The 13,605-nt window shown below is 48.1% G+C and overlaps 1 protein-coding gene across 2 annotated transcripts in view; it reads right to left on the reverse strand.

Moving 5' to 3' along the window:
• PFAS (phosphoribosylformylglycinamidine synthase) overlaps positions 1-13,605 on the reverse strand; it is a 45,753-nt gene that overhangs the window by 11,482 nt on the left and 20,666 nt on the right. For both annotated transcript variants that reach the window (XM_081885216.1, XM_081885215.1), the window contains exons 16-27: positions 13,310-13,435; positions 12,351-12,482; positions 11,987-12,217; positions 10,593-10,773; positions 9,307-9,390; positions 8,406-8,561; positions 7,357-7,476; positions 5,179-5,324; positions 3,956-4,166; positions 2,861-2,952; positions 852-966; positions 447-605 (exon numbers count right to left, since the gene is read on the reverse strand). In XM_081885216.1, coding sequence (XP_081741342.1) covers positions 447-605; positions 852-966; positions 2,861-2,952; positions 3,956-4,166; positions 5,179-5,324; positions 7,357-7,476; positions 8,406-8,561; positions 9,307-9,390; positions 10,593-10,773; positions 11,987-12,217; positions 12,351-12,482; positions 13,310-13,435 — 1,753 coding nt within the window. The remainder of the gene's footprint in view (positions 1-446; positions 606-851; positions 967-2,860; positions 2,953-3,955; positions 4,167-5,178; positions 5,325-7,356; positions 7,477-8,405; positions 8,562-9,306; positions 9,391-10,592; positions 10,774-11,986; positions 12,218-12,350; positions 12,483-13,309; positions 13,436-13,605) is intronic.

Here is a 13,605-nt window from a genome sequence, read left to right on the forward strand (position 1 = left end):
CAAAGGAAGCAGCTCCTCTCCCTCCCTCCCTCCCTGCTGGCCAGGGTGGAGGGAGACTCCAACTGTGTTGCTTGGCTGCATTGGTCACCCAATAAGGAGTCTAAGAACAACTGGGAGGGTGGAGCTTGCATGCCTTGTGCCGATCAAATTGGCCGCGTTGCCTGGGGACTCGCCTTTGCTCAGCGCTTCCCAGCGGAGAGGTGATGGTGGTTTCCCTTGCTGCATGCCCTTTGCTGGGTTGCTGCGCTGTGGGAACCACCGCTTGAGGCTTCGTTTGGCTGCTGGCTGGGCTTTCTGCCTTTGGCTCGGAGGGGCTCAGAAGTTGAACATACCTGTGCTTGGAAAATCCCTTATTTTGGCTGCTGATCCTTTATTTTTGAGGCTGCTGGTCCCTTATTTTCAAATCTGTAAGTTGACAGCTATGGCTCCACTACCAACTCGCTTACCTTCATCTTGCACATCAGGGCTCTTGGTCCCCACCCAACCTAGCAGTGCCATCAGCTGGCAGCCATTGCAGATGCCCAGGCTGAAGGTGTCTCTGCGCCGATGGAAGGCCTGGAACTGAGCCTGCGCCCTGCGGTTATAGGTCACCGAAGCTGCCCAGCCTGCAAGCAAAAAAATGAGATGAATTGTGTGGATTTTGCAGGCCCTTCCGGACCGCACGCCAAAGACCCCACAGCTATCGTGGCATCAGCGGCAACAGCATCTCCTAAAGAGCGTGAGGCAGGTAGGAACCCTCTGCCCAAAACCCAGCAACAAGGCCGCCATCCCTTGCCACAAGATTGGGTGGAAGCTTTCTCCTCGACCCGAGGCAAGCGGACGGCCCCGTTCCTTGCAAGAGGCAGGCTGACCTTTGGCAGAACCCAAAACATCTGCGTAGCTGAACCCTCCGACAAACACCAGGCCACGGAAGGAGTCCAGCGTCATCTCGCCCGAGCACAAGTCTTGCATGGTGAGGTCCCAGACCTGAAGTGAGGGCGGAGAGAAGACAATAAACAGGAGGCCTTTCAGGAAGGGAGGGGATCGAAGTGACAGAAACATTGCGGGGAGGAGATCCAACTCCTTGCATGAGGTTCCTGTTCCTTCAGATTTTCAGTGAAATCCAATGTTAAAGTCCTACCGAGAGGAGACTCGCTGAAATGACTTATGTCTATTAATCTAAGCGAACCTACTCCATGTAGTGTGGCATAGTGCTTAAGAGTGCCAGGCTACGAGCTGGGAGACCAGGGTTCAAATCCTCACTCAGCCACGAAGCTCACACTCAGCTTGGTCACTCAGCCTAACCTGCCTTACAGGGTTGTTGTGAGGATAAAATGGGGAAAGAGGCGAACCACGAATATAAACCTTGAGCTCCTCAGAGGAAAATATGGTATGTTAAGTGTAATAAATAAATAAGACAGGGGTCGGCAATTTTTTTTAGGAGCAGGCCGGTCCACTGTCCCTCAGACCTTGTGGCGGGCTGTACAGTGGTGCCTCGCAAGACGAAAATAATCCGTTCCGCGAGTCTCTTCGTCTAGCGGTTTTTTCGTCTTGTGAAGCAACCCTATTAGCGGCTTAGCGGATTAGTGCTATTAGCGGCTTAGCGGCTATTAAAGGCTTAGCGGCTTAGTGGCTAAAAGGCTATTAGAAGCTTAGCGGCTTAGAAAAAGGGGGGGAAAGCGAAAAAAATTGCAAGACTCGCAAGACGTTTTCGTCTTGCGAAGCAAGCCCATAGGGAAATTAATCTTGCGAAATGCATCGAAAAACGGAAAACCCTTTCGTCTAGCAGGTTTTTCGTCTTGCGAGGCATTCGTCTTGCAGGGCACCACTGTATAAGTGTCATGGGGGGGGGCTGGAAGAAGAGGCAAGGGGGGCAAGTAGCCCTCCTCCCCACCTCCCACCCCCACCTACTGTGTTTACCTTCCCAGGGGCTGCCACCACTGCCACTGCTTCACATGAGTAGGCAGAGCGAGCTCGTCCACTCCGCTCTCTGGCCCACAGGAGCACCAGGGTGGAGGCGGTGGTGGGAGGAAAGGGCTAAGCGGCGGCGGCTCTGCCAATCAAACACCACGCCTGGTTTACCTCAGGGCAGCATGAGGACGTCTCTGCCAATCAAACGCCGCTGAGTTAACCAGGCATGGCGTTTGATTGGCAGAGCCGCCACCACCGCTGCTCGGCCTCTTCCTCCCGTCGCCATCGCCGGGAGTCTCGGCTTCGTGGCGGGTTCTGGCTTTGCGGCACGGGCCAGATCCAGGACCCAGGGGGACCTAAGTTTGCCGACCACTGAATGAAGGAATGATCGCCAGGTGTGGAGCACACTTCCACCTGCAGACAGGCCTCAGCTGTCTGAACATCATGCCCTCTATCTAACCTTTTGCTCTCTTAGTAGTCTGCTGTGCCCTGTCTGTGACCTTTGTCTCTTTTGATTAAACATTGTGCAAGGGGAAAGTGACGCAGTGCCAAAAGAACCTTGTACCACCCCTCGATCTTGGGATTGGAAAATGTGTAAAGGTCACAGTCCAAAATGTATTTGACTGGTTTTGCATATTGTGCTAATAAAAAGAGCCTCCACAGAGCTAGCTGGCAGCTTGCTTATGCACAGTCACCTGACTCGTGCCTTCACTTCAGCTGAACTAAGACACAGTTATTCCACTTGTCAATGGCCGAGATCCACCTCCAGTGCCAGAGATCATTTTATGCCTCTGAGTGCCATCACAGGAGGGGAGAGTACATCTGCTTGGCCGCTGTGAGAACAGAATGCTGGAGGAGTTGGACCTGGGGCCTGATCCTGCAGGGCTCTCCTGACATTATTAGGTTAGAGATCTTCATCTCAAAGCACTTGTGGGCGATGCCTTCACTAAATTCACATTGGTCTGCTCACCTGGAAGCCACCCATGAGGAGTGCTGCCACCATTTCACGGTCCCCGTTACTCCCTTCTTCACGAAGGATGGCGACACGGGGAGCAGGAAGGGCTGTAGGGAAAAGACACATGGTTTGTTGTCATCCCTTCACGATTAGGCTGCAAGGTTTTACCATGAACAATTACCGTATTTTTCGCTCTATAACATGCACCAGACCATAACACGCACATAGTTTTTAGAGGAGGAAAACAAGAAAAAAAGTATTCTAAACAAAATAGTGGATATATGATTTTTGTGGTTCATGCTATGGCCACAGACATGTGATCTGACAGTGAGTTTGGAGTAGCCCAATGCAAAAATCCTGAGGATCCATGTGGATCCATGCTTTGTAACCATAACACACACAGACATTTCCCCTTACTTTCTAGGAGGAAAAAAGTGAGTGTTATGGTGCAAAAAATACGGTAATCGATTTCACAATTCAAAATAAAGTCAACTAAAAAAAGTGGCCTTACTGATTAAGTCAACTCAAAAAGTGTTCTTGATTAAGTGGGCAGGGGTTTTTTAAAACATAATTTTTAATACAGGTACAGTCAAACCTTGGCTCCCAAACGCCTCTGTTTTGGAACGTTTCGGCTCCTAAATGCCGAAAACCCGGAAGTAAACGCTCCGTTTTCCGAACATTTTGGAAGCCAAATGGACTTCCGGAACAGATTACATTTGACAACCGAGGTTTGACTGTATCACATCTCAGAAGATGAATCCCCCATTTCCTCTCGCAAAAGGATGTGTCTCCTAAGATCATGGCTACAAGGGCTCATGCATGTGTTGTCCAAAGCTAATAAAGTATACACTTCTCACTTCATCGCCACTGTTTTTACCCAAATGCAAATGCAATCAATTAATTTGCTAAAATTAATCTGCTAAGAGGTCAGGCAACAGCTCTATTTCCTTTTTCTCAGGATGGTATCTAGCGCTAGCCCAGCTCAGGGTAGACCAACTGAAGTTCATTTTGCCTAGGTAAGTGAGGCTCCTTCCTTTCAATGTGTCGGCAACCTTTACTCAGGTACCAGGCGGTCTCCCCCTTTCCCCACCCCTCTTCTTGGCCCCATACCCATTTCCTGCAGCAGGGGAAGTTCTTCCTGGGGGTTAAAGGTCATGGTGTAGCTGGGCTCCATGCGCTTGGTCAGCCCTGCCTCTTCTTGGGCCACACAGTCTGGGTTGGCTTGCAGCCTCTCCAGCTGGAAGCTCGTGTCTTCCCACCAGCCGCGCAAGGTGGACACTTTTTCTGCCAACACTTCCTGGCCGTTCACGGTGACCTGGATCTGCAAAGCGTCACAACAAGGCAGCAAATTAGCAACAACAACAACAAAAAGCAGGGGGCATTGGCAGTGGGAGATGGAAAAACCGTAAAGAGGGGAGTAAGTGGACTGGCGTTATAAGCTACAAGAATTTGCTGAAATGGCGCAGTTAGCAAACACCCTGAGAGGCAATTCAAAACAAAAATTTATGGAAACGTGGGATAGATATAAAACATATGTTCAAAAATACAGTAAAGGTTCGCTATCTATGCTGGCATTTGATTGACGTTGGAGTGAGACTGAGTTGAGAAATAAGACTAAGAGCACATATTGATATAGGAATGTATTAGATAAACTGCAAAGAAATATACAATAATAAGAGCACATTCATTTGTAAAAAAGGAATATACAATGGGATAGACAGGAAGTCTAGTGTGTTGGTATGTATATGATTGGGGGCGGAATTGTTTTTGTTTTTTCTCTTTGTTCTTTTTTATTTTCTTTCTAGGTATATAAAATTTGTATATAATTTTTGTATACATGTTGGAAATTATATTGTAGTAAGTCCTGTAATGTAATATGACGTTTACCGATGTAATAAAATGCAAATTTAAAAAATAAAGAGGGGAGTAAGTGGGAAGACCAAGTCCCTGCTTGGCCATGAACACAAGAGGAGTCTCCTGGATCAGGCCAAAGGCCCATCAAGCCAAGCTTGCTGCAGGAGTTTTCACAGCATGCCTGCAGGAAACCAACAAGCAGGATTCGAATGCAAGAGCCCTCTCCCCTGCTGTGGTTTCCAGCAAATGGTATTCAGAGAAAAGGGGTTGGATATAAATGCAATAAATAACTAGAAAGGGTTTGTTTGTTTGTTTGTTTGTTTGTTTGTTTTACTCGAAAGTTATGTTTGTGTGGTATCCTTTGTGAGCTGCCTCAGAGGGTCTTTCTTGGTTGAAAGGCAGCCTGGAAAATTATCTCTAACAGCAACCGTTTAAGCAATTCTTCCCCCACCAGCCCCACTGCTGCCCCCCACACTCACCATAGCATTAGGGCCCCGGGGACCTGAATGCCCGACTGGCACGCACCGCACACCAGCCCGCCGGTACCGTTGGCAGACGTCGGCCGCCGCCGCACGGGGCACCTCCAGCACCAGGCCCAGTTCCTCAGCAAAGAGGACATCAAGGGCTAAGGGAAGAGAGGAAGCGCGGCTGTGTTAGGGTGAGGGAACTGGAAAAGGACAAGCGAAACAACAAGGGAAGGTTGCATGAAATGGCACTAGTTTAAGGGGGGAAAGGCAAGTAAAGAGGCCAGGACATTATAGAGGACAATGAAAAGTTCTCCTCCTTCTTCTCACAATCCAGTGGAGGTAATCCGATGGAGCTGTCCAGGACTGGGCAGAAGAGGAATGGTGGAGACTACCTCCCCTCCTGACCCTTCCAGGGAGGAGGAAGAGGAAGACAGCATAGATTTACAGCAGGGGTTTGAGGGAGGTCACAGCTCAGAGGCAGATGAGGAGGGAAGCTGGGAAATCATGGGAGAGCCAGAGCAACACCCGGCTGACACGTTGTCATTAGAAAGCATTCCAGACCCTCCATCGCCCAGAACCCGGCAAGCCTTAAAAGTAGGAGAGCAAAAGAGCTCAAAAACAGAGGCACCCGTAGAGGTGATGATTATGACGATGAAAGAGGAGGTGGGAGAGATGGGGAGATAGAGATTCACTCAGGACAATGCCATTATCCAAGAGGCTGGATTCTATAATCTCTCTCTGTAAAGATTGAAATAAAAAAAAGGACTGTAAGAAACTTTTCCTTGTCTTTATACTTTCCTGGGCAACCAGCCGGGAGCTGCTGGCAACATCCTGACAGGAACTGAACGCTCGAAGATTCAGAAAAGACTTCTTCACACAATGCCTACCTAGTCAATAGGGCCGGCGTGACCATAGGACAGAGGGAGGAAACCGCCTCAGGCAGCAGAAACTGAGGGGTGGCAGCAGCACCTCATTGGCTGTTCCCCTCAGAAGCAGGAGAGCATTGTACCCCCTAACCCAGCCAGCATCCCTCAGATGTGGTGCTGCTCTCTTGTTGCTGGAGTTGAAATCTGAGTCAGCTCTCGGTCTTTCTGAACGTGGAAGGGGTCGCCATCTTGTCCTTTGCCCTAGGCATCAAAGATGTCTTGGGCCAGAGTCTGATAGCCAAAGGACGTAATTCACTATCGCCACAAGAAGTGGCGACAGCCATCAATTCAGATGGCTTTTACAAAATGAGTTTTGTAAATTTCAGGGAGCATAAGGCTACCGGTGACGGCTAGTCAGGATGGCTGGTATATACCACTTCCAGGTTCCAAGGCCTCTCGGAATGCCAATTGCTGCTACACTTATGGACTGCAATGACTACCAGTGCCTCCTCCTTTGTCTTAGCCTTGCTTCTTGCAGAACTCAACAGGGAGGCGGATGGGAACAGAAATGGCTCTGCCTGCTCTGGCGCCATCTGCTGCTGGCTCCCAGCTTTCCGCCCCATCAGACCCAATGGACAGCAGCTGCCGCTGCATTCTCAGATCCAGGTCAAGGAAACCTTTTCATCCTTCTCCGCCCACCGTTCTCCATGCCCTTCTTTTCTTTGTTGTTGTTGTTGTTTAGTCATTTAGTGGTGTCCAACTCTTTGTGACCCCATGGACCAGAGCATGCCAGCACTCCTGTCTTCCACTGCCTCCCGCAGTTTGGTAAACTCATGCTGGTAGCTTCGAGAACACAGTCCAACCATCTCATCCTCTGTCGTCCCCTTCTCCTTGTGCCCTCCATCTTTCCCAGCATCAGGGTCTTTCCCAGGGAGTCTTCTCTTCTCATGAGGTGGCCAAAGTATTGGAGCCTCAGCTTCACGATCTGTCCTTCCAGTGAGCACTCAGGGCTGATTTCCTTCAGAATGGATAGGTTTGATCTTCTTGCAGCCCATGGGACTCTCAAGAGTCTCCTCCAGCACCATAATTCAAAAGCATCCTTCTTTTCTACCCCAGACCAATTCTCCCGCTCACACTTTGATCTCAAGGCACTATCCCAGCTACCCCTGCCCTGCACATTCATTTGCCAAGGACTTCCCTTTGGCGCTCGCTCTCCCCCCACTGCATATCTTGTTCCAAATCAGCCAATCTCTGACAGCAACCCAAGCTCAGTGCCACCCTCAAACTCCCACACCACAACTCCTCTTCTCCCTAACTCACTGACCATTGACTCCAGGCGCCCCCAGTTCAATGTGGGCACCACAGTTCCCGGCAAAGGCCATTTCTAGCATGCAAGTCAAGAGGCCTCCGTCGCTCACGTCATGCCCTGCGGAAATCACTGCGTCTGTGGGAGAGAGAAATAAATTCATCTGTGTGGCAGAAGAAATTTGTCTGTGTGGCCGAGTGCTGTCCTCAGCTTTGTTAAAAACACACACAAGAGAGACTTTGCTATTGGAGCAGCAGCTTCTGCAGTCCCAAGAACCTCATGTTTCATTTAATTTGAAAAGGAAGTTTCTAGAATGGATAGGAAGCTGGCTTGTACACAACGCTAGGCGAGGTCAGAGCGGGATCTGTAGAAGTCAAGGAGCTTTACTTCATAGCCCTGCAAAACTTGTTACCCCTTCCTTTTATTTTTATTTTTGACAAAGTAATTTAAAAAAAAAAATGTGCACCCTACCCGCAAGACAATTCCATTGTAACTATTTAACCTCCCAAAATATCAAAACCTCTTGTGATGGTTTGACCGCTTTCCGTTTTAACAGTACAAATTCTACAAATTGCCCCTTCCTTATGGCAAACAGAAGCAGGATTAATTATGCAAAATAACAAAAATAATTTCTTATTTAGACCCTGCCCATCTGGCTGGGTTTTTCCAGCCACTTTGGTTGGCTTCCAACAAAAGATTAAAAATGCATTAATAAGCACATACATGCACCTGTGCTCAGTTTACCCAGGTCACAGAATACTCCTTTTTCTTTGCTGCAGAATTCAGATTACCTTGATGCACAAGGTTGCCCCTCCCAGATCCTCTTTCCCATCACAGAAGTATAAGGGACCTGCTTCTTCTTTCCACCTTCCTCCTGCCTTCTGCCATGGCTCAGAGGTGGAGTGCGTGCCTTTCATTTAGGTGTGTTTAGAGTGCCTTTACCCAATGGGGAATTATAAGCAAATATTTAGGTATGTCGTACCAGGGACTGGGACCAGCAGCGCTGGGTCTGGGGGTGGGGGTGGGCAGGCCAGGGGTGACCCCGTCCTCATTCAATGCATGCTTACCTTGTAGCAGACTCTGGGTGACTTGGAAGCAGGAAACAAGGGTGCTGGGGTTATCCAGGTCTGGCGAAACATCCCCCAGCTGAGAGAAGCACTGGGCCAGAGCGCTGCCCCCCAGGCGGTGCCGATCAGGACAGATTGCCACGTGAAGAAGGGTCCCTGAAAAAATGCCCAAGAAATCAGCAAAGAGGACAAAATGACTGTCTTGGTTTTTTCTCTCTCTACTGCAAAACACCTACAAAAAGGGGTCGGGGGGGGGAAGAGATCTAATTGTTGTCAGCACTTAGTACATATTAACCTTTATGGTGGAAAGGCAAGTTGGTGCAGTGTTTTTGGAATTTGATTTTGACAGATATGTTAAATACTACTAAAGAAACCATTGCTTCTTGTCGGAACGGGATGTTACTGAATATTTTTGATTATGCCAATGTAGATCCGTTGCCAAAAGAATTGGTCTCATATCTGATCTTAAGTAGTAATTGCAACGGAATGGAAAAGAAGCCCAAAATTTTACACTAGATGCTTGACATCACACCCTCTGGAATAGCTAAAATAGACAAAACACTGCAGTTCGTTCGACTCCTGAAACCGTTTGAAAACCAAGGCGCGGCTTTCAGTTGGCAACATGAGCTTCCTGCACTCAAGCGGAAGCTGCATCAAATGTTTGGCTTCCGAAAAATGTTCAAAAACCAGAACACTTACTTCCGGGTTTTCGGCATTTGGGAGCTGATTTGTCTGTCAACTAAGCCGTTTGAGAACCAAGGTTCTACCATATTAGCAAATATTCTACAAGTCATTCCCTAAAGCAGTGGCTCTCAAAGGGTGTGATGTGCCACAGTGGTGAGGTAGGAGAAGATGGCGAGTGTGGCAGAAAGATGCTATTCTCATCAGCTCTTGACTTTACCTTTTCCATCTGGACATTTGAGGTCAGGGGTGACCGTAGCAGTGATATCTGGACAGACAGCATAAGCTGAGATGACAAGTGTCCCTGGGAAAAGGAGCATAACGGTGGAGGGGGAAGAGTTGGAAATGGAGAAAATATGCAGAGTGTTAAAGCACATTTATTGAGAGCTAGGAAAACATCCAAAGTTGCCTGTAGTCAAGCTACAAGGTGCCTGGGAAACAGCTTGTTAGGAAATAACAACACCCTTCTTCTCCCTCTCCTGGGGGACCAAAAGTCAAGCAACCACAGGGGATTTTTCTGAGCTTGTTTGACAAGGTGCAACCACAGGGAAAACTTAGAAGCTGCCTCTAGCTCCTGTGTTTTTGACAGAATGTCCCATCGGCCCAAGGAGCAGGGTGATCTATTTCCCGGGAGACTAGACAAAGCTAGAGCCTAACCTTTTTCTCTCCCTTTCAAAAGTGTTTCTGCAGACTTGGGTTTATGACTCTAAAGTTATAATCTACATTCAGTTGATTTGGAAAATGTTTGTGCATCTGTGCACATATGTGAAACACACGCACACACACACACACACACACACACACACACACAGTGGTACCTCGGGTTAAGTACTTAATTCATTCCGGAGGTCCATTCTTAACCTGAAACTATTATTAACCTGAAGCACCACTTTAGCTAATGGGGCCTCCTGCTGCCGCCAGAGCACGATTTCTGTTCTCATCCTGAAGCAAAGTTCTTAACCTGAAGCACTATTTCTGGGTTAGTGGAGTCTGTAACCTGAAGCATATGTAACCTGAGGTACCACTGTGTATGTGTGTGTATCGCGTAAGCACACTAGCAACCTCATACCTGGCATTGCTCAGAAGAGCTAAGATTTTTTTAAAAAAAAAAATCTGCAGTTTTGAAGTCAGCAGTTAAAACTGGTGCAGTTTCGAAATGTCAAGTTCACTACTTTTACTCAAAAGGGCTTGCAATTTTACCCAAACACTGATGAATACCTGCTCCTTGAGCTCAGGAACCATCTGGCAAAATTTGGTTACAATATCTTAAAAGTTGTCTGAATTCCTATCAGAAGCCGGTCTTTCCAAAATAAGTAGCAGAGATGGCTTGGAAAGGCAGCAAAAATATGAAAAGAGCAAGGGAGGAGTTGAAAATGCAAAAAAAAGGGACAAAACAAGCCTCAGATCCTCAGATAAAATAACCCTCCGAACTTGAGGAGAGCATTTTTATTTTGGAGGAAGGGGGCAACCACCCTATCCCTTGGCAGAAGCTTTTCTGTTCCTCACCAGGTGCCTTAACGGTCTCCGTGCCAACGCGGGCTGCCATGCTGAGGGAGTCCTTGCCGCCGTCCACAGCCACGCCCAGCTCACCCATCACAGAGCACATGGCCCTGCAGGCCTCCGCCAAGGCTGCCCCTTCGCCAGGCAACTTGGCTGCCCACATCCAATTCCCGCTGCATTTCACATCCTGGAAGAACACAAATGTCGCCACCACATATACAGAGAGGTTAGGCAACAGTGGGAAGGAGGCGGTTGCCCATACGGCTAGCCTCCAACTCTAGCACACAAATTAATGTTTTATATTTAAAACGCTTAGAGGTTTCGTAAGAGAAATGCGTTGATTTCAGTGTGTGATCTACACAGAATATGATCAGAGACTAGGGCTGGGCGATATCTGGTTTTCAACATCGTGATATGTCACCAAGCTAAACATCATGATATACCGATATATCACCATGTCTGAAATAAGGATGGAGCTACATAGAGGCATTGGCTGGCTTCACGGTTTCCCCCTTTTAAAAATGTTTGCATAACACACACATCACGATCCACGATATATTGCCAGTGCAAAAATTATGAAACTTGATATGGACTTCAAACCGGTTTGGGACGATATGTTGATATATTACCCAGCCCAATCAGAGGCAACCCATTATCTGAAAGTTTGTGTATTATTCAGATTTAACACAGTCTTTGCCAACCTGCGCCCCTGCCCACTCTCCTGAGATGTTGGAGACTACAACTCTCAGCCAGTATGGTGTGAATGGGAGTTGCAGTGCAAAACATTTGCAGGGCCTTAGGTTGGCCAATTTAACAGATATTAACATTTCTCGGCCCCTTTAGGCCAGTGTGCAACATAAAATAAAGTAATATGATAAGTAGTAAAGAAAACCAATCAGCAGTCATGTTGGTTATTGCACAAAATTATATAATGAAAGCAGCCTTTCTTAAAACTGAAAACACTACAAAATGCCACAGCTTCTAGTAAAATGAGGGCATTGAGGAGACCTTTGCAGAGTGAAAAGCTAGTCACCCTCTCTCAGCCTAGTCCACCTTGGATAAACTGGGAGGAGGGAAAACTGAGATACAGTGGTACCTCAGGTTAAGAACTTAATATGTTCCAGAAGTCCGTTCTTAACCTGAAACTGTTCTTAACCTGAAGCACCACTTTAGCTAATGGGGCCTCCTGCTGCTGCCGCACTGCCGGAACACGATTTCTGTTCTCATCCTGAAGCAAAGTTCTTAACCTGAGGTAATATCTCTGGATTAGTGGAGTCTGTAACCTGAAGCATCTGTAACCTGAAGCGTCTGTAACCTGAAGCATCTGTAACCCAAGGTACCACTGTATTAAGGCAAGAAGGAAAAATGTTGGGGGTGGGGTGGGGTGCGGACTGCCTCACCTTAAGGTCAGTGACCCGAGCGAAGACCAGATTGGTGAGGGCCTCTGCCACAGACAATCGGGCACCGGCTGCAGGGTCAATGAGCCCTTTGATAGGCTGCTCCCCAATGGCCGTGGCTCCTCCCACCGTCTCAAAGGGGGAGAGGGCCACCACGGCGACGTCTGCCAGTGGGGTGTGAAGGGGGCCGACGCACTGTTGCTGAGCCACCAGGCCCGTCACTGAGCGATCGACCTGCACCAGAGGGAGAAGGGCGGAGGGAAAAGGAGGAGAAAAACAAATCAGCAGAAAATATACCTTCCCTCCATTTTTAAAAAAGATGGCTGGGTTAAAAGAACCCAGATGCGCAAATCTGTGAGGCATTTACCTTGTTGGTCAAGTAGCGCTTGCTTGCCACGGATGGGATCCTGAGCACACGCTGAAGGGCGTCCGACACACTAAGGCCGCGGGGAAGAGACAGAGGGCTGAGGTCTCGGTGGACACGATTCAAAACAAATTCCTGGTTGGCAGAAATCATCACCACTGTTTGTTCATTTACGACACGTCCTCACCGCTAAGAAAATGTCTCAAAGCAACTGACAAGTCCGTAAAACGGCTTGAGAACGCACTTTTTAAATAAAAACCACAACTCTATATCAAATACAACAGAACCAAGTTCCTGAAAATATTCGTCCAATAAGTATAAAAGGGACAGATCCTAACCAGCTGAAGGAATAAACAAGAATGGACACAGGATATTGGAATCCAAGCCAGAGCATTTTAGAGAAGGGATGGGAGGGTGGCGACACGAGAACAGGCTTTTTCTGTGGCGGTTCACCTGGCGCCTTCACTATAGATCTTTAGGCGCCAGTCAAAAAACATTTCTCTTCAACCAGGCATTTGGCTGATTAACATTCTATGGCTTTTCAAATGTGTTTGTGGGAGAGGGATTGGTTTGTTTTCCTTTTTCTTTGCATTATGTATTTTGAGTTTTTGTCTCGCGTTTTTATGCTGTGAACCGCCCTGAGATCTACGAATGAAGGGCGGTATACAGATTTAATAAATAATAATAGTATCACAGATTCAAAGCATCAAGATCTACTGCGGGGGGGGGGGGACCTGTGGCCATCCAGATGTTGTTGGACTCCAACTCCCATCAGTCCCCAGGCAGCCTGGCCAGTGGTAAGGGAAGATGGGAACTGTAGTCCAATGTCTGGAAGGCCACAGGTTCCTCCACCCTTGGTCTACTGGGACACCTTTAAACAGATGTTTTACCAAGACTTTTCTTTGGGGATGGCAGGGCAGAGGGAGGACAGACACACACACACACACACAGGTGTGCCATACCTTGCGTGGCATCTTGCCAAGGACCCATTCCAGCATCAAGTTCACAGGAGTGGCTCTCCCTCCAACCTGCCCCTTCTCCAACTCCACGTCGCTCGCCGGGACCTTTGTGTCGTCAACTAACACAATCTGTCAAGAATTCGCCCAGAAGAAGGAAGAGGAGTCACTTTTACAGACCACCCGCTTCCCAAACTGTTCAGCCTTCAAACCTTCCCAATTCCTTCTCTCCCTTCTTGGATTTTGGCACTCAACTTTAACCTCTCCCCAGTTTCCCAGGCCCAAACAACGTCTGCCCCACA

This window comes from Podarcis melisellensis, assembly GCF_964234715.1.
Source record: "Podarcis melisellensis genome assembly, chromosome: 13".
Classification (NCBI taxonomy): domain Eukaryota; kingdom Metazoa; phylum Chordata; class Lepidosauria; order Squamata; family Lacertidae; genus Podarcis; species Podarcis melisellensis.